Source organism: Xenopus laevis, chromosome 6L, assembly GCF_017654675.1.
Source record: "Xenopus laevis strain J_2021 chromosome 6L, Xenopus_laevis_v10.1, whole genome shotgun sequence".
Lineage (NCBI taxonomy): Eukaryota > Metazoa > Chordata > Amphibia > Anura > Pipidae > Xenopus > Xenopus laevis.
The window spans coordinates 129789611-129809140 of record NC_054381.1 but is presented as its reverse complement, the minus strand read 5'-3'; the positions used below and the strand labels follow the sequence as shown (position 1 = coordinate 129809140).

The 19530-nt window shown below is 36.7% G+C and overlaps 1 protein-coding gene and 1 long non-coding RNA gene across 2 annotated transcripts; both read left to right on the top strand.

Moving 5' to 3' along the window:
* Positions 1–7274: 7274 nt before the first annotated feature.
* Positions 7275–10384, top strand: LOC121394498 (ring-infected erythrocyte surface antigen-like). Its single transcript, XM_041565661.1, has 6 exons — positions 7275–7298; positions 7690–7735; positions 8122–8261; positions 8436–8597; positions 9449–9682; positions 9992–10384. Exons 1-6 carry the CDS (start codon positions 7275–7277, stop codon positions 10229–10231), a joined length of 846 nt encoding a protein of 281 aa, XP_041421595.1. The 3' UTR covers positions 10232–10384.
* A 475-nt stretch (positions 10385–10859) lies between these two features.
* On the top strand, positions 10860–13714 carry LOC121394887. The gene is made up of 6 exons (XR_005962067.1): positions 10860–11191; positions 11311–11376; positions 11656–12761; positions 12989–13099; positions 13221–13311; positions 13602–13714. It is a non-coding gene; the product is annotated as an uncharacterized LOC121394887 (long non-coding RNA).
* The last annotated feature ends 5816 nt before the right edge of the window (positions 13715–19530 follow it).

The following is a 19530-nucleotide window of genomic DNA, read 5'->3' as shown; positions in this document are numbered from 1 at the left end:
CAACACGTTACACCTTTCTCCCTGGTATTAAAGTTCATCTTATTCCATTCAATCTCTAGAGTTTCCATTATGCTGCGGTGGATGTATTTTCCACATTTGCAGCTTTTTTTTCTCTATAACACTGTATAGAAGTACAAAAGTACAGGGCAAGTCTTTTCATTGTCACAAGCACTCATCTTTAATGTGTCCAGTTAAAATAGTAAATCCTTAAATGCTGAAACACATAAATATGTGACTTTCTTAGTAAATTGTCATGAGCAGAACATTTTTTAAAAAAAAAATTCTACCCTGCTTGTAAATCCCTATGAAGCACTGCCATCTTGTGGATTGTAGCCATTCTATCATGCAAATACTCTCAGTAGAAGAGGGAAAATAGATTTTAAAGTAGGAACATTTAGCTCTTGGATTCTAAAATATATAAACATGAAAAACATTTCTGCTGGTGTTAAAATGATCATACCAAGCTATCCATGGGCAATGTCTATGTAAAAACTCTCCTTAAAGGAGTGGTTCACATTCTTCTGAAACTTTCCAGCTTTCACATGGGGGTCACTGACCCCATCTAAAAAATAAATGCTCTGTATGGCTACAAATGTATTGTAATTGCTACTTTTTATTAACTTCATATAGAGAAATTAGTAAAACCCTCTCTCTTCACCACTTAACCAATTAATAATCTATGCCAGCTGACAAAGTACTATGTGCAATCATTAAAATTTGATTAAAGTAATCCGTGATCACAGGTATAATTCATTAGTTATTAATTATTATCATAAAAAATACTTGTGAAATTAATTGATTAAAGTGCCTGTTCTAAATTAAATAAGTGTTAAACTTAAAAAGTGCTATGTGCCAATTAATTCACAAAATTAAATTTTAATTCACTGATCACATGTTCATAAAAATCAAATGCTAGTGCTAGTGCCTTAATTTACCTGCATTCCACCGCAGGACAAAACACAGCCTAGTCTTTCTTATGGGCCTTTACTAACAAAGGTGCATCCAAGCCCCAAATACAAGTGGAACGCAATACAATGCACCCACTTTATATTGGCAGTCTTTCCATCAAGTATTGGGTATATTTTTATACATATGCTCCTTGTTCTCTAAGGAGGGAAATAGTGTTCAATACCACAGTGAAATAAGGCCCAGATTTGTGGCGAGGTTACAAAGGCTCGGGCCTAGGGCGGTAAATATTTCAGGGGCAGCATACCATCCAGCCGCATTCTGGGGAGCTCCAGTGACCCACCACATATGCGTGGGGTGGGGAATGGGTGCATGTGAAAGCGGGTGGGTGCTAGGACCTGGCAGCGCCGAAAAAGGAAATCCGGGCCTGAGTGAAAAACCACCTTGAAGATACTGATAAAAGACACTTTTAGGAAGATGCATCTGTTGTTGAAGATCAAGGAAGGACTGTAGTACCCCCTTTATACAGACATTGAAATGGTACATGTCTATAAGAACCCCATCGAAAAAGCTTTAAATGCAAATTTAATCGCTCAAACATTGAAACGGGGTCACAGGAGATTTAACGGCGGTACTACAGGCACTTTTAGTTGCTATGCTATCAATACATGGGATGCTGTAGGTGGGACATAGTTTACATTCACATGCTTAAATGGGTGTTAGAGATCCCATTATTTGGGGGATTGGCACAGGCTAGAGATAACCTTGTTCAATTTATACCCAACGTTTACCTATACCAAGAGTGTAACAAGATTTAACTTGTTCCAAAGCAGCGGCATTGTAATAGTTAATTATGATTGGGAAGTTTATTCCCCTTAATGTCTAAATAACATAAGTACCTAAATGTTCTATGAGTGCTGCTTTACCTTATTTTAAATCCTTCTGGATTTCTAATTCAATCTCTAGTAAATCTGTCTGATAATAAAGGGCACATTCCCATTAATGATGTATTATACATACAGTAATGTCATTCCCTGTACTGATACTAATAATAATGAATGAATCCCCTCTGATGATATAGTATAGAGCACATACAGTAATGGTGCAATTATCAGTATTGATATATTTCAATTGCTGTACAAATATCTGGGCCATTCTCTATACCTGTGTGCTACTTATGTATTATACCTCCATACTTTATACCAGTATATTATACATTCATATATTTACACTGTCTTCATAAAAATAAAAGGGTCAACAAATAAACAAACAGCATTTTAACCATAATCCTCTTTGAAATAATTGTAGAACTATGTGCAGTTTTTATGCTCATTTTGTATCCTCTGATCAGCAGCTAGTCATGTGACATATCATTGTGATGTCATAATGGACATTATCACAGCTGTTCATAACCAGCCCAGACTTTCTCATTCTTGATCAGGAGACTGAGGTGAGTGGAGCTCATGACACGCTGGGGAAAATTTTTAAAATAATATTAATATAAATATAAAGTTAGCTGCTGGATAGGCCTTATTAGTGTTTGCTAGTAGGGTAAATGCAGGGGGGGTTGCTTAGTCCAACAAACAACAATGGTGGCATTGCCTGTACTAATAGCCTATAAATAATATTAGCACATTCCTTATTTTCATTTAACATACATATAGCAATGCAATAGAGTTATTATAATATCATAGCGCCACCAACAAAAGACATATCTCAATAAGTCTTTATATTAATTTATAACTGTCCTTAAAAGAGCAGTTTATCTGCTAAGCCTGAATTTCCTGACCGTAGTTTGCAGGAGTGATGTCATAATGTGACACATAATACATTGTGATGTCACAGTGCACACATAGTTAATGTTTGAAAACAAGCTCTAACTGCCTCATTCTGTATCAGGCAACTGAGGTGAGTGGAGCTCATGACACGCTGGGGAAATTTTTAAAATAACAATATTAATATAAATATAAAGGTAGCTGCTGGATAGGCCTTATTAGTGTCTGCTAGTGGGGTAAATGCAGGGGGGAGAGTTGCGTGGCCGAACAAACAACAATGGTGGCATTGCCTGTTTAATAGCCTATATATAATATTAGCACATTCCTTATTTTCATTTAACATACATATAGCAATGCAATAGAGTTATTATAATATCATAGTGCAGCCAACAAAAGAAATATTCCATTTTAAACACAATCTCAATACAGTCTTTCTATTTGCATTAATTTATAACTGTCCTTAAAAGAGCAGATTATCTGCTAAACCTGAATTTCCCGACTGTAGTTTGCAGGAGTGATGTCATAATGTGGCACATAATACATTGTGATGTCACAGTGCACACAGAGTTAATGTTTGAAAACAAGCTCTAACTGCCTCATTCTGTATCAGGCAACTGAGGTGAGTGGAGCTCATCATCATACACTTGGGGAAATGTTAGAAAAATGAATATTCATATTCATATAGCTGCTGAGTAGGGCTTAGTAGCTGTTAGTGGGGTAATTGCAAACCATTTGAGTTTGAAGGGGATGAAGTGATTGGCCCTACAGACAATAATGGTCGCATTCCCTTTACTAATGGTATACATATGTACATATATTATACATTCCCTATTTTCATCTACATATAGCAATATAGCTGCATGTAGTTGTTGTGTAGGCCTAAGTATCTGCTAGTGGAGTAATTATGGGGATCTGAAAAGATATTAGTGTGCTTCAAACTGCTGATAGTTTTTCCTAGTCATTAATTGTCACTCTAATGTTACCTTAATGTTACTGGCCATTCATTTTCAGTTAACTGTTAAAAAATGGTTCAAACCTTATTTATAACCATTTCATAGGATTATTACATAGTGTGTAACCAATGATTTTCTCTCTCCACAGAAGGAATATTCTACTAACAAATCAACAAAAATAATTTTCGACATATAAATCAACAAAAAGAGTTTTTGACATACAAATCAACAAAAAGAGTTTTTGACATACAAATCTACAGAAAGAGTTTTCGACAAACAAATTCAAAGAAAAACTTATCGACATACAAAAACCATCATGTTTCGACGCATATGCAGTATTTTCAAATGTTTTACGAAAGTAAGGGTTTTTTTTTATACTCATATCCTAGATTTTTAGTTTGTATGGAAATGCTGTGTAAATTGTTAATGACAAACTAAAATGTATGTGATGAAAATGAAAATTTCATCAAATGTACCTTTGAAAACAAATTGCTATAAATGTTATTTTCCTGTTAACTCAGGGGTCCCCAACCGCCGGGCCTGAACTGGACTGCTGAACAATTAACATGGCACGCCCAAATTGGATGCTGACCCCTCCCCGACTCCTCCGACCCCTCCATACCCCCTCCCCGATCCCTCCTGACCCCATCCCGACCCCTCCAGACCCCCTCCACGACCCCACCCTGGTCTTTGGAAAAATATTTGGCTCTTTTTTGGTCCCTGGGTCAAAAAAGGTTGGGGACCCCTGTGTTAACTGATTTAAATTTTAGTTCACTGGCATCACTATAGAGGAAGCAAACCCATAATCATGATGGGTAGCCCAAGGAACAGGGGGGCCTGGACCATGGGGTCCTCTTTCTCTATAGCTTTTTAAGGCCAAAGAAATCCCCCAGCCACTCTCCAACCTCCAGCCAGGGAGCAGGGGAAGCAGATGGGTGGGGGACATCAGTGGTGGGCAGGAAATGTCAGCCAAGGGTGGTGAGTGGGTGGGTGGGTATTTCTGGGTAGGTATAGCTGTGCGCTGGCCCCTCCAAAGATTTATTTGTGGGGGGCCCGGAGCTAGCAAGTTAGGGCACTCTTTAAGATTTAGTGAATTTGTTTCCCCATGTTAAAGCTATAACAGCTCCATGGTGGGATGTAGCTTTACTTTATGATCATTTTGCATATCTAATATTAATTATAAAATATTAATATAAAATATTCATGATTACAAATAGGGATGCACTGAATCCAGGATTCGGTTAGGGATTCGGGCAGGATCCAGCCTTTTCCAGCAGGATTCAGAGTCCTTCTGCCCGGCCGAATCCCAAATTTGCATGTGCAAATTAGGGGCAGGAAAGGAAATTGCATGACTTTTTGTTACAAAACAAAAAAGTAAAAAATGTTTTCCACTTCCCATCCCTTATATATATATATATATATATATATATATATATATATATATTTCATTTCAATTATCACGGTTTTTTGCTTTTTGTTTTTCGTTTGTGCAATTTTAATTTTTACTTGTGGGGTATATTATATTAAACGAAGAATTGATGAAACGGCACACAGAATTGAATGCAAAAGGGGACATACCCCTATGGATTTATTGTGTCAGGTGATAGGCCTGCCCCCGAAACGTTGTGCTGTTTGACACAATAAATCCATAGGGGTATATCCCCTTTTGCATTCAATTCTGTGTGCCGTTTCCTCAATTCTTCGTTTCCTGTGAACCCAGGGGAGTGCCGTCTCCCTAGAGGACTGAGCATCAGATTATTGCATACGAGAAGGCCTGGGAGTGCATACAATTTCTACTTTGACCTGTATATTATATTAAACACAGGAGGTGTGCACTAAATATATGTGAATGCCTATTGGCCAAGTATTTTCTAATTTTCAGTAATTGATTGGGGTAATTTACACATTTGATTAGCGTTTTTCCAGCGCTTTTTTATTAACACTGAGCATAAATTAATTAAGTTTAAGTACACATTTGCAGGCTCATATATACCCAGAAGCAGTTGTCCCAACACAAATGAATAGAGTTCTCACTTTTATTAACCATCCGGTTCAGAATGGAAGTGCTAGTACCCGCGTTTAGGGAGATTTATTATTAGAGGGGAGAGCAATATGCATGTTTCCGGCCGAAACTGAAGGCCACATTACTGCATTACTTAAGGGCTTTTAGAATGGACTTGCGAGGGAGCTCACTATAGAGTCCACACAGACCTTGAATCTTATCTCTTATTGGATACTATTTGTAACATAAAATATCTAAATGAACAGCTGTTGCAGAACAAAATAGGAAATGGCCATAGAGGGGCAACAAAATGTTACATAGTATTGTTTTTAACCATTTTAACAGTGTAGAGTGTAGGAGAGGTTTAATTTAAATGTTGGTGTGTTTTTGTAATAGTCAAAAGTGAAACACCAGATGAGTGTATTGTTTGAAACATGTGTAGACTAATTATGTGACGTATACTGATGACCATGCTGACACATCTATTCCAATTTGACTATGTTCCCGCCATTTCTGTGTATTTAAAGCATTTCTGTAATCTCTGTCAGTACTTTGAGAAAGGCCTCTGAAGAGGTCGAAACGTCAGTCTCCTATGTGAATAAAAAAATTCTTAACTTTTCCTAAGTCCTGAGAGTGCGGACCTTATTTGTGCTATATATATATATATTTATGTGCAAATTAGGATTCGGATTCAGTCTGGTATTCAGCCGAATCTTTCACAAAGGATTCGGGGGTTTGGCCAAATCCAAAATAGTGGATTTGGTGCATCTCTAATTACAAATTTCATATATCTTTGGTTTTGGCTAGATCTAAACCAAATCCTTTCATTACTCACCGTAAGAAACAGCTTATAATAGCCTTATATTTTGTACACTTTCTGCATATTTAATATTAAATTATACCTTGTTTTCTGTATTGCTTCATAAGGAAAATGGTCTTAGAGGTTGGGAACTGCTAAGTTTCTTCTAATGGGCCTATTCATTTAGTTACACCTTGATCATTGCCTCTAATATTCAAACCTATTTTCTTTTGCCAGGTTAAAGAAGAGAAAAATGAAGTCATTTTGGTAAGTAGAGAAACTTGTCATACATAAACGTTTTGTTAAAGATGTAGGATAATGTAACAATTTTAAAAGTACATTTTAATGTTGTAAAATATAATAAAAATTAAAAACACTTTAAAACACTCCAAACCTTCTAGCAGATATAAAACTCTTCTTGAACTATGATGCATAGCCTAGCATATGTTACTCCCAAGGGGCCACATTTTGTTCACATTTGTTAATTAGATTTTGTTAAATTACAAGTCAGACTTATCTGTGGATCAGTAGCATTAGACACAAACTCTACACAAATGTATCTAACATTTCAGTTGATTTACAGATTTGACCATTGCCACTTACATACCAACAATGACCTGATTGCTAAGAACCCATTTCATTGCAAATGTCTAATTATCCTTTTTTTTTCCAGCAAGGGGCAGTCCTGGAACCCCTTGCATTTTCTGAGAAAAGAGATTCCAACACTGCATTCATTTATACTCAAAACTATATCTCATAGTATAATGTGTGTTTTATTTATCTTGATCAATAATCTCTTACCCCCCCATTTTTTATTCAAAAAACAGGACCTACCGAAGATGTACACAGAAATGCCCTGTTTGGTAAGCAAATATGAGTTTACTATTAGTTATATTTAAATAATATTAAATTAAATAAAGCAACATTACATATATGAACTGTTCTACTTTGCTGCCTTAAACAGGAGCAAACGACTGGATATGGGAATCTTCTCAGCCCGGTAAATATTTAAAAATATTTAAAAAAGGCTAACACAATTAAAACAAAACAAACCCATAATATCACGGGAAGTATACTTTGGCATTTTCCAACAAATAATTGATTGAATTTTTTTTCTTACAACAAGGAACCAGTAGAAACCACTGTTAATAATATCAGTGAGCTAAGTAGGAAAACATGAAACTTTGAAAATACATATTACTTTTATTAAAATTGTCTCTGTGTTAGAACTCCTGTTATCTCTCTCTTACCCAGGGAATAACCAGAGCAGAATGTGGAAATTGCCACAGACAACTGCCAAGTAATTGAATAATGGGAATTATAAAAAAGTTTACCTTGTCATAAATGCATGTTTTTGTACCTTTTCTATAAATCAGAATTAATCTGAATTGATGTTTATTTACTCTCTCTCTTAAGCATCACCAACCAGATAATCACAGTATTAATGCTTGAGAGGGACACACATACCGTAGAGTTGAGCGAAGTTTTGATGCCCATAGACTTTAATGCATTTTGAATTTTTGATGAAGTAAAACATGCCTCATTCACTCATCCCTACAAACAAGATATTGACATAACACATTACCAACTTTATTTCCAATGCTGTGTCACATTGCCATATGCAATAGATATTAATATAGCAACAAATGGATTAATTTTATGTTTTAATTATTAAACAGAAACAAGCTGAGGAAATCATTGCCCATGATATTTGCCAGGAGATAGATATTGGCCATAACAGCTGCCAAGAAGAACCTGATGAAAACAATGGTCATGACATCTGCCAGGAAGAACCTGAGGACAATATTAGCCATCACAGCTATCAGGTAAGGAGTTATAAATTAACTAAAAAAAATAAGAACAGGCCTCTTCCCCAATAATACATGGCTTTTTACTAAATATATTTTAAAGCCTTCTTTGTAGAACTCAATTAATTATATCACATTTGCAGAATCAATCATGTGATCCATGTGATCAATAATCTTCTATCTCTTTTCCAGGAACAACCTGAGGAGCCTGGCACAGAGATCAGCCAGGGTAATGCCTCAGAGGAGGAAGAAAATATAGAAGAACAAGATGAAGAAGAAAACAATAGTTTTGACATGCTTATATCTAGTGGGGAAGAAGAAAGCATTAGTGATGATCTGTTTCCATTTCTTGAGGTATGATTTTCTATCAAGGACATTAAGACATTTTGTGCATTGAACTGATTGATTTATTGGGACATGTTTAGCATAAAGTTTATTTAGTATGGCTTTGTTTAGGCCCACTAATGTCTGGGAACCTAAAAACCAAACTGCAGTTTAAATCACCAGTCCAGCTCTCATGCTAAAACACTTTAAGAACTATATATATTTGGAGTGTCCACATAAACTGCAGTGCCCAGAGGGAAGCCATCAATGCTTATCACTATAACACCGTGCTGCACACATTACATGGGGAAACGCACAAATGGGTCATTTTATTTCTTTGCAGCTCTGGAATACATTGAAAACTTTGAAAATACATTTTACTTTTATTAAAGTTGTCTTTGAGTTAGAACTCCCGTTATCTCTCTCTTACCCAGGGGGAACCAGAGCAGAATGTAGAAATTACCACAGACAACTGCCAAGTAATTGAATAATGGGAATTATAAAAAACATTTACCTTCTTATAAATGCATGTTTTTGCACCTTCTCTATAAATCAGAATTGATCTAAAATGATCTTTGTCATTCACTCTCTCTCTTAAGTATCATCAACCAGATAATCACAGTATTGATGCTTGAGAGGAAAACATACCGTAGGGTTGAGCCAATTTTTGACGCCCATAAACTTTAATGCGCTTTGGTAAATTTTCGCCGCCGGTTAGTTTTTGACGAAGTGAAATGGATCAAATTCTCCCACCCCTACAAACAAGATATTCACATAACACATTACCAACTTTATTTTACAAAACTGTGTCACATTGGCATATGCAGTAGATATTAGTATAGCAACAAATGGATTCATTGTATGTTTTTATTCTTAAACAGAAACAACCTGAGAAAATGATTGCCCATGACAATTGCCAGGAAGAACCTGAGACAAATATTGGCCATTTCCAGGAGCAACCTGAGGAGCCTGGCACAGAGATCAGCCAGGGTAATGCCTCAGAGGAAGAAGAAAATCTAGGAGAACAAGAGGAAGAAGAAAGAAATAGTGATGATATGGTTATATCTAGTGGGGAAGAAGAAAGCTTTATTGATGATCTGTTTCCATCACTTGAGGTATGATTTGCTATGAAGGGCATTAAGACATTTTGTGCATTGAACTGATTGATTTATTGGGACATGTTTAGCATAATGTTTATTTAGAATGGCTTTGTTTAGGCCCACTAATGTCTGGGAACCTAAAAACCAAACTGCAGTTTAAATCACCTGTCCAGCTCATGCTAAAATACTTTAAGAACTATATATATTTGGAATGTCCATATAAACTGCAGTGCCCAGAGGGAAGCCATCAATACTTATCACTACAACACCATGCTATTAGTATAGCAACAAATGGATTAATTGTATGTTTTTATTCCTAAACAGAAACAACTAGAGGAAATGATTGCCCATGAAATCTGCCAGGAGGAACCTGAGACAAATATTGGCCATTTCCAGGAGCAACCTGAGGAGCCTGGCAAAGAGTTCAGTCAGGGTAATGCCTCAGAGGAAGAAGATAATCTAGAAGAACAAGATGAAGAAGAAAACAATAGTGATGACATGGTTATATGTAGTGATGAAGAAGAAAGCATTATTGATGATCTGTTTCCATCACTTGAGGTATGATTTGCTATCAAGGACATTAAGACATTTTGTGCATTGAACTGATTGATTTATTGGGACATGTTTAGCGTAAAGTTTATTTAGTATGACTTTGTTTAGGCCCACTAATGTCTAGGAACCTAATAACCAAACTGCAGTTTAAATCACCAGTCCAGCTCATGCTAAAACACTTTAAGAACTATATATATTTGAAGTGTCCACATAAACTGCAGTGCCCAGAGGGAAGCCATCAATGCTTATCACTACAACACCATGCTGCACACATTACATGGGGAAACCAACAAATGGGTCATTTTATTTCTTTGCAGCTCTGGAATACATTATTTGCTAAAGAGGGCAAAAATTTAGATTTTTAGAGGAGAAAAAAACGCTCACCATTTCAAACCTGTTGTGTATAGGTCAATGGGAGATTTCCTTTTTATAATTGAATGGTATTGTGATTTGCTCTGTATTTTGTCCGATAATCAAAAAAATTTGGGGTTTTCGGGCAATAACCCAAAAAAATCTACCGATTTGGGTTTTTGCCCGATTTAGCAATTTTTTTCCCGACCTGACTGTTTCAAGTTATTTTATTGATAAATAAGATAAAATTGTGGATGGGAGTTTGGTCGAGCTTAGTTTAATACAAATATGAGTTTTAGTAAATGACCCCCTAAAAGTCTCACACACATTAGTTCTATTAGGACAAACCATAACCCATATACATAAGAATAAAAATCTTTGTAATAGTTATGTCCACCATTAACAACACTGTTTGGGCACAAGGTCCCTTTGCTATACTAAATATAAATTAGAAACTGCTTAACAAGGAACACAGTGAGGAATATTATGGGGATGCCTCTCAACCTGATGTAACAGAAACCAACAAACTATATGAGCAACAAACTATTTACTGAGTTAATCTAAAATAATGTTTTCCTTTACCAGGTCTGCAATGAATATGGATTTGACAAACTATACCCGGTATGCAAAAAATGTTTTTACATTATTATCCCTGTTTTCAGCCTTCTCCCTCTATTCTCCCCCCACCACCTGGCATTATATTGTCTTATTTTCAAATTTTGCATTTAACTTTTTTTTAGGACCCAACTGGCTGGATAGACCTCGAACAATGTGTTGGATCAGGAGGATTTGGAGTAATCCATAAGGTCAGATATGAGATTTTAAGATTGTAAGGGGTGGGAATGACCTACCTTTTGTGGCCCTTAACATCTCAATGTAATTCTATATATTGTATATATTTATCTATCTAGTATATAAATATTCATACAGGGAGATATAAGTATTTTATGCCACATTTTAAGCAGGATTCATATTTCCTTTTGGAGTTTGTTTTTTGTTTCTGAGACTGCAAAGACTCATGTCGTTATACCCAGGTACTTTATCAAATTCAAGTCAAAATTCACCACAAATCTGTTTTCTTTCAGGCATGGCATTTTAAGGAAAAGAAAGAAGTGGCCATAAAAGTAATAAAAGATCTTACGGTAATGTATATGTTTTACTATTTAATTTATTATAATGAGAATGTTGCAGAAAGTGTTGTGTTACACATACAAATCAACTGCCAGTAAAAAGAGACTTTGTAAACCATGATTAGCAAGTCGCCCCCTTATATAATGGATAGTCATAATGCAAAATGGAATTTGTAATGATTAGAAATGGACTTCTTTATATGCCCCAAGCTCTGCTCAGCCCGGTGAAATATTCATTGGAGGTTTAATTATTTAATAAATGCAAAACTAACTATATCAACTGCTTGTAATATTTGCAGCTTATAAAAGGCAATTGTGTGACTTATATTCATTAATCTCTATGTAACAATACTATAAAGTAACCACCCCTAACAGAAGGGGATTTAAATCACACCAAATCATAGCAAAAAAATATTATAACCCATTTCAAAACATTGCAAGTAAACACATGGAGTGGCATAGAGAAAGAGGGGAAGTTAGTATCTATGATTGAGAGTGGACGCCATTACAGCACATCACAGAGAGACTTGAGAGAACTGATAGCCGGATGATCCCTCTATCCCCGCTCTGACCGTGGGCTCCGAAATGGGGGAAACCAATATTGGATAAAACCTGTTAACTTTATTAAACTTTACTAGCTTTATGCATTCAGAAGCTTCTGATGAACTGACTCCAGTCACGAAATGCGTAAAGCTAGTTCCCCTGCCCGCTTACACTTTTGTATTCTTAACATGGATTAATAAAATTAACTGGTTTTATCCAAGTTTGGTTTCCTCGAGTTCTGATCCGGTGAGGTCATCCCTACTATCAAGTTTGTTTGGGAAGTTAGTATCTGTGGTGTTGGCACTGTGGTACACTGATGGCAAACTAATGAATTCTATGTTTTACAACAAGGATTAAATAGTTATCATATTAATGATCATTATTTCTGTATCTAGGATAATGAAGAGATCTTTGCTGAACTGTACGTACTTCAACGCGTTTCTGGCCACGACAACTTCCCTGCCTTTTATGGAGCCTATTATCTACGGCCCAGCATTTCAACTGAAGAGGCGCTATGGGTAAGGATATACTTCTTAAAAAGAAAATCTCCATCAAAGTTAAATATATCACTGATTATTTCAGACCCATTACTGCTACTGATTACTATGAATGTTACACAGACACACAGACAGACTGGCAGACAGACCGACAGATAGATAGATAGATTTTAGGCAACATATTTATATATATATACACTATAATATTTATATACACTATAAATATAAACACTTTATTTTTATTCTAGATTGCTATGACAATGTGTGCTGGTGGCTCCGTAGACGCCTTAATTAGGAGCACGCCCAATAGATCCTTGGATGAGACCTGGATTTCATACATATGCAAGAAAGTTTTACAGGTAAGACAGATATTAACCCCTTCATTGCTTTTCATAATCTCTGCTCACCGACTTTGTATCCTATTAATTCTAGAATATAAAAATATATACATGTTCATGTTTGCTTTATTCTTCTTTCTAGGGCCTGGATTACTTACAAGAACTGAGCGTGATACATCATGATCTCAAGGGCGCCAATATAATGTTAACTTCTACGGCCCGTGTGAAGATAAGTAAGTGACGTTTATTATCTATAGGAAGAATGGGTGCCACAAAGGGAAAGGGCACCTTTGCATAATTCAAAAATATCATTCTAAGCAACGTTCCAATATACAGTTATTCATTTTCAGTCTTTACACTCTTTTTGCACCGGGTTCAAATCAATAGTCAGCACCAGACAAAAGAAAATACTGCTTCAAAAATATATTTCCATTTGTAATAACTATAACACCTTTCTGTATTGGCATAGATGTTATTACTGTGTTGTACAAAGTTAATTCATGCTTGTTTCTTTCAATTTCAGTTGATTTTGGCCTTGCCACAATAGGGCCCATCAGTACAAGTAATGCAGGAACCCGCTGTTGGATGGCACCTGAAGTCCATGCATGTTTTACAGGAAATGTACATTATAACTGCAAGGTATAATTAATAAAATAGTTGTCATTTAGTTCAGTTTTCATTAAAGTCATTAGGCAAAATGCAAAATGAATAACAAATCCATGCCAAATGTAATTTGTAGAGCTTTTTTCTCCTAGTAGAGACTCTTGAAAATGTAAAATCATAAATGGTATAGTTAAAGTCGGCTACTGGAAATGTTTCATAGTAATACAACGTAGCTTGGTTCTAAAGTATTAGTCATTTAGCATCCCATATTGACCCTGAGACAGAATGAGGAGGGAGAGTCAGTAGAAGTATCTTTATCATCTCTAACAATGATTATAATTTGTTTTCTAAATGGGTGTTGCTTTTTGTTTTTATTTTCTAGGTGGATGTGTGGTCTTTAGGAATCACGGCCATAGAAATGGCAGAATACAATCCTCGTAAGTAATCTTAAATAACATTTTGCGTGCGTTTATGTTAATTTGTGGAGGAGTGTTTTTAGGAAGGTCAGGGGGTATCACCCATTCTATAACAATGAAACATGTAGGGATGCACCAAATCCACTATTTTGGATTCGGCCAAACCCCTGAATCCTTCGTGAAAGATTCGGCCGAATACAGTGATTTTTAGTGATACACAAGAAAGCAAGATATAACTTCTTGTTTCAGAGACAGGAGCAATCAGATAAAAGATATAGACTGTGTCTTTCCTGTATCCCCTTAGGCTAATGGCAAATAATGTGTTTTCTCTGCCGCTGAGAAAATGCAGATACAGCCATATACTGCCCTATATGTCCAATATCTGTCTGTCACTGTGCACACACTGCAAATTCCATCCAGACTGCATTTATTTACTTGTTATGTATGAAAGAAGGAAATTCTGTCTCTTAATCTCAAAAAGTTAAAATAAATCATCGGTTGGTTCTGATAAAAGAAACTCATCAGAATATTTGATGTAGTCACCCTCTACTGTACAATTTTGCAAAATATGTTGGCCCCTTGTAAATTTATAAGAATAACAATAATAATAATATTGTGTTCTCTTACACTTACAGCACACATTAAACTCCGTGGTGCTGAGCTTTCCGAAAGGATTATGAATGGTCCAGCTCCAGCTCTAAAAGAGGATATATGGTGAGTCATTTTTTTTTGTTTTTTTTACAGAAATGGGACTTCAGGTGGCCATAGACGTTACAATTACAATCATTCCTGGAAAAGATCTTTCCAAGAAAGATTGTTCATTTCAGTACACACATGTAGAGCTGAATTGTCAGATATACAGGTAGAAACAATAACATTTTACCTACAATTTATACTACTGTATCCACTCTATCCATTGCTGTGATGATGGGCTGTGTTCAAGTTATTAGTATTCGTTTAGAGACATCATCCTTTTCATAAATTCAAGAGCTTACACTTTGTTGGCCAAAATGATTCAATGAAAAGAAACATATCTCCCATTTTAATTCCCTATTACCCAACAGACTTCAGTGTCCTTTTTGAATAATTCTGGCTCTGTGTTTTATTACATCATCAGTAACACTTCTGCCCTTTTTCTTTCCCCCCAGGAGTAGTAAATTCCAGAGATTTATTAATAAATGTCTTCAGAAGGATCCAGCCAAAAGACCATTCGCAAAGGAACTCCTATTAAACCGATTCATCACATATAATCGAGATGAAGACGAGGTGCAATATAGCATAGCAGAGCATATACATAAAGGTAATGCAAATGACTCATATTCTCTACAATCAAAAAGCAATTACTGGGAAATCTTTAATGCCTATGTGGTTATTCCAGGCTTTATGGATTTAAGGATTCCTATTTTGATCACTAGCCAAAAATTTGAGAAATTCCATCACATGCAAAATCTGCCCCTAAGTATTAATGCTTTTAGGGAATTTTCATTTTCAGGTGTAATTAGTTTTTTTTTTAAATTACTAATGGCTTTAGCTCCAACCAGTTCTGCTTTAAATCGTAAAAGTTTCTATCAATTACTAACTTAGCTAGCCAGTTAAGGAATCACATTATGACCATTTTACAGTGCCCTATCATGTGCATAGATATAAAACACAGATCTTCTTGTCTAACATAAAAACATTTTCTCCTAGGAGCAAAGAAATAAGGCCTTCAAGTAAAAGATTCTCTTGCAACACCTCATTAAGAAGACTTTGTTAAGACTTAGGAAGGAAATGGAAGAACAATATATAAATCCCAAAATGGATTCTACCCTCGCAAGATCTGAAATGTGGCTCCTTCATTATGTTCCCAAAAGGGAAAGGAGGGAAAGGGTTGGGAACACAATGTAGGAGCCACAGCCCATCTACTTTATATACTTTACCAAATGTTTATTTTTATATAATCTATTTAAATGTATATATATTTTTATATATTAATAAAAATAATAAAATACAAGCTGATGTTTGACGTTTGAATAATTAATATCTAGGGGCACATTTACTATTGGTCGAATATCGAGGGTTAATTAACCCTCGATATTCGACCGTCAAAGTAAAAACCTTAGACTTCGATATTCGAAGTCGAAGGATTTACCGCAAGACTAAAACATCAGGGACATTAAACTTTAAACAACTGTAGTGGCTGGGACCATTGTAGCGGGATATGAGGGGACATTTTGTAGCAGATAAGCGGTTTGTCAGCTATCTCAGCCACAGGCCGGTGCTACTGTTCTAGTGTCTGCCGATAACAAACAGGTTGAAATTGCATGCTACCATAGCTCAGGAAATGCTAACTGACGCAAGTTTTGTAGTAGACCAGTATAACATACACCTGACGGGTCAGCAGTCATCATGGCGGGAGCTTGACGCATTAAAGGGTCGACTATCTGAGCTCCCTTATCTGTAGCAGTAATGTGGACTTTTCTCCCCCATAACCGTAAATAAAAATAATGCCTATATAAATAGGCCACTAAGAGTATAAGAATTACCCAACAAAAAAAAACGCACAATTTTCATACTTTTCGTAGAAAAAAAACAGCTGAAATAAATGTAATGTGTGGAAAAAGACCAGTCAGTGATTCCCAAAAATGGCTGCTATCCCCTCACCTATTTCTCTTCAAGGGTACTTAGATTTGGCTGGTGGTGAGGTTACCCTGAAGGCCAGTTAGTGTGAACTTTTGGCAAGAAGCAAAATTGCCTTGATTTATAAACCTGGGAACCTGGCCTGTAACTTTTAAAAGTCAGTGAATAATAATTTGTGTAAAACTTTGGCTAAATGGCTAATATTAAACGGTATTTTCCTTAGATCTGACACCTTGTTATGATTTGGATCCCAAACTAAAAAAAAACAATAATATGATGTATGTGCTCTGCTAGGCCCTTTTGTAATATATGTCTTCAAGTCAAGACATAAACATGTTATCTGCAGGACTCTATCTTGAGTGCCTATATGGTAAAGTCAAGCAGACTTGTGTTCAACCTGGACACCTGACCTGCCCCACCATTGCCTCCTACCTAGAGCCACTACCTGAGGCCGAGCCCAACCACAATGAGTACCTGTGGGTATTCCACAGGTACCTGACCTACTACAGATCTCTAACTCGAGTGCACTAACTAGAGGGGCAGCCGTCTTGTGCTTATACAGAAATTTGCGTTAAAAACAACTCTTCAGCCTGCTGCCAAAATCTGTTCTTTGGGAATCAACGCATGCAGGACCGTATGCTCAAGGGCTAATCATCAGGGAAGGGGGGTTCTAAGGCAGTGACCTAAATACAGCCCTAGTTAACTAATCCCATTGATCAGGTGCTGAAGCGCTAAGGGGTACAAAATTAAGCACCTTTGAGTCCTTTGAGTGCATCCACAGTGCCCATGGGGATTTCTAAGCCCTGTATAGTGAAACATAGGTAGACATTAAGTACAGAGCTTTCTTGCCTCCTTCACTCCGAGGTGCCATCTAGCTTGCACGAGTACATGATGTGCACACTAGCGGGAGTCCATAGGGATGTCCAGGCACCGAACACCACACACCACCTGCCTTGTATGAATAAAGCTCTGTATTTATAGGAAGGCACAATTCTTCATGCACCATTCTGGGAGTAGGAAAATGTTCCTTAAAGAAGAACCAAAGCCTAACTAAATAAGTACCTAGGAATGTTGTACTTTATATTTTGGGCTTCTGTACCAGCCCAAGGCAACCACAGCCTTTTAGCAGTAAAGATCTGTGTCTCCAAAGATGCCCCAGTAGCTCCCCATCTTCTTTTCTGCTGATTCACTGCACATGCTCTGTGCTGCTGTCACTTACTGAGCTTAGGGACCGACACACAATATACAAAATGTCACAATATTAGGCTGATTAGTAATTAATACAGATAATAATTACATGGCAGCTCAGAAACCAGTGCAATTAGCATCAGAAATTAATAATCAGCCTTGTATTACAGGTCAACCTCATTTTCTGCTTGATAATATGTGACAACCCCTAAGCTTAGCTTCTCAACAGCTGCTCAGAGCATGTGAGTGACGCAGACACTTTCCAAGATGGTGACCCCTTGTGACAAGTTTGAAGTCCTGGATCATTGCTGCTATTGAGAAGCTGAAACTTTAGGCTGGTGCAATAAGTTCAGAATTAAAAAATGGCATTTTTGGCCCTATTCATTTTTAGGGGTTTGTTCTCCTTTAATGATTTCTAATCTCTTTTTTACAATAGTGGCTACTTTATTCCCTATATATCAATTTAACTCTGTAACAGCTGTGGGCCAAAGACATTGTCGGCTGAGGGCTCCTTTTATGCGGGTCTGGTGGGGTTTTCCATACGCTAATTATTATCTGAACTAAATCTTGCTCAGGTTTCAGAAAGACAATTGTTCAGGTCAAATAAATGGACCAACAGGCTGGTCAAGAATGAGTAAAGCCTATGTTGTGACAGTACCGTTAATACTGTATTGCTTCAATATTACCACTGGGTGGTGACAAAAGCATAGCTAAACGTTTCTATGTGTCCTTAACATTTCAAAATACAGTCTGAGACAGCTGTTCCCTATGGAAATAAAGCACTCTAGATAATTACCATGGCAATAATTTGTTTCCACATTCCAGCATTGCGTAACCATTTTCTTCATTGTGCACTGTGTCATATAAGTGTAGTAACTTACTAGCATGATAGAGATGCCAAGGCTGATCAAAGTCTATCAAGTTCTACCCTTTCCCAGAACGAAAGAGAAATAGCTTTCCTCGCGCCTGCTTAAACGTATCTATATATGTATTTTCCAAGTTACCACATTTTAGTGCAGAAGGTGCAAACACAATGTGCTCGGGTACAAGGCAACCCTGAATCTGATCTGAAGACCTAGTGTTAGGTGTAGGGCTGCATTTTAGTGTTGACCTTATAGGCCTTCCACCTATGTCCCACTCACATGAGATATCTGTGCACAATTCACTCACTGGTGACAATTTTTGTACCTCCTGTTTCTGGTCCTGAAAGTTTTGGGAATAATGTTCTGTTGTGAGTAAAAGCATGTGTAATTTCACCAAATTTTTGTATTTTATTCAATTTGGCAGTGAGGCAGGAGGCCAAACACTCTATCTTTTTGTTTGCGTTCACCCATATTTATATATTAAAATACATTGACATATTCCACAAAAAAGGTGTTTGTCCGTCATCAATGATCTCTTCTCTGTTCTGTTTCACACTCACATTTATTTGCTCATTTACAGGGGCACGGCTGCCAATTGGCAAGTTACCTCAGGGAGCAGTACCCAGTGAGTTACCTGGGATGGCAAAAAGCTGCTCCTGGTAACTCTTAAAACCAAAATTTTAATTGCTCCCTCTGCATTAGCGATGTAGCCCCCCATCGAAGACGAAAAGTTAAGCAGCTAATCAGACCCGTAAGCCCTTGG

What these genes read in the sequence shown, in the direction of transcription:
- LOC121394498 (XM_041565661.1), top strand. Translation starts at nt 7,275, where the DNA reads ATGTACACAGAAATGCCCTGTTTG. An exon ending in ACACAGAAATGCCCTGTTTG is followed by an intron (nt 7,299 to 7,689) that starts GTAAGCAAATAT and finishes TCTCTTACCCAG; the next exon opens with GGAATAACCAGAGCAGAATG. An exon ending in ATCTGTTTCCATCACTTGAG is followed by an intron (nt 9,683 to 9,991) that starts GTATGATTTGCT and finishes ATTCCTAAACAG; the next exon opens with AAACAACTAGAGGAAATGAT.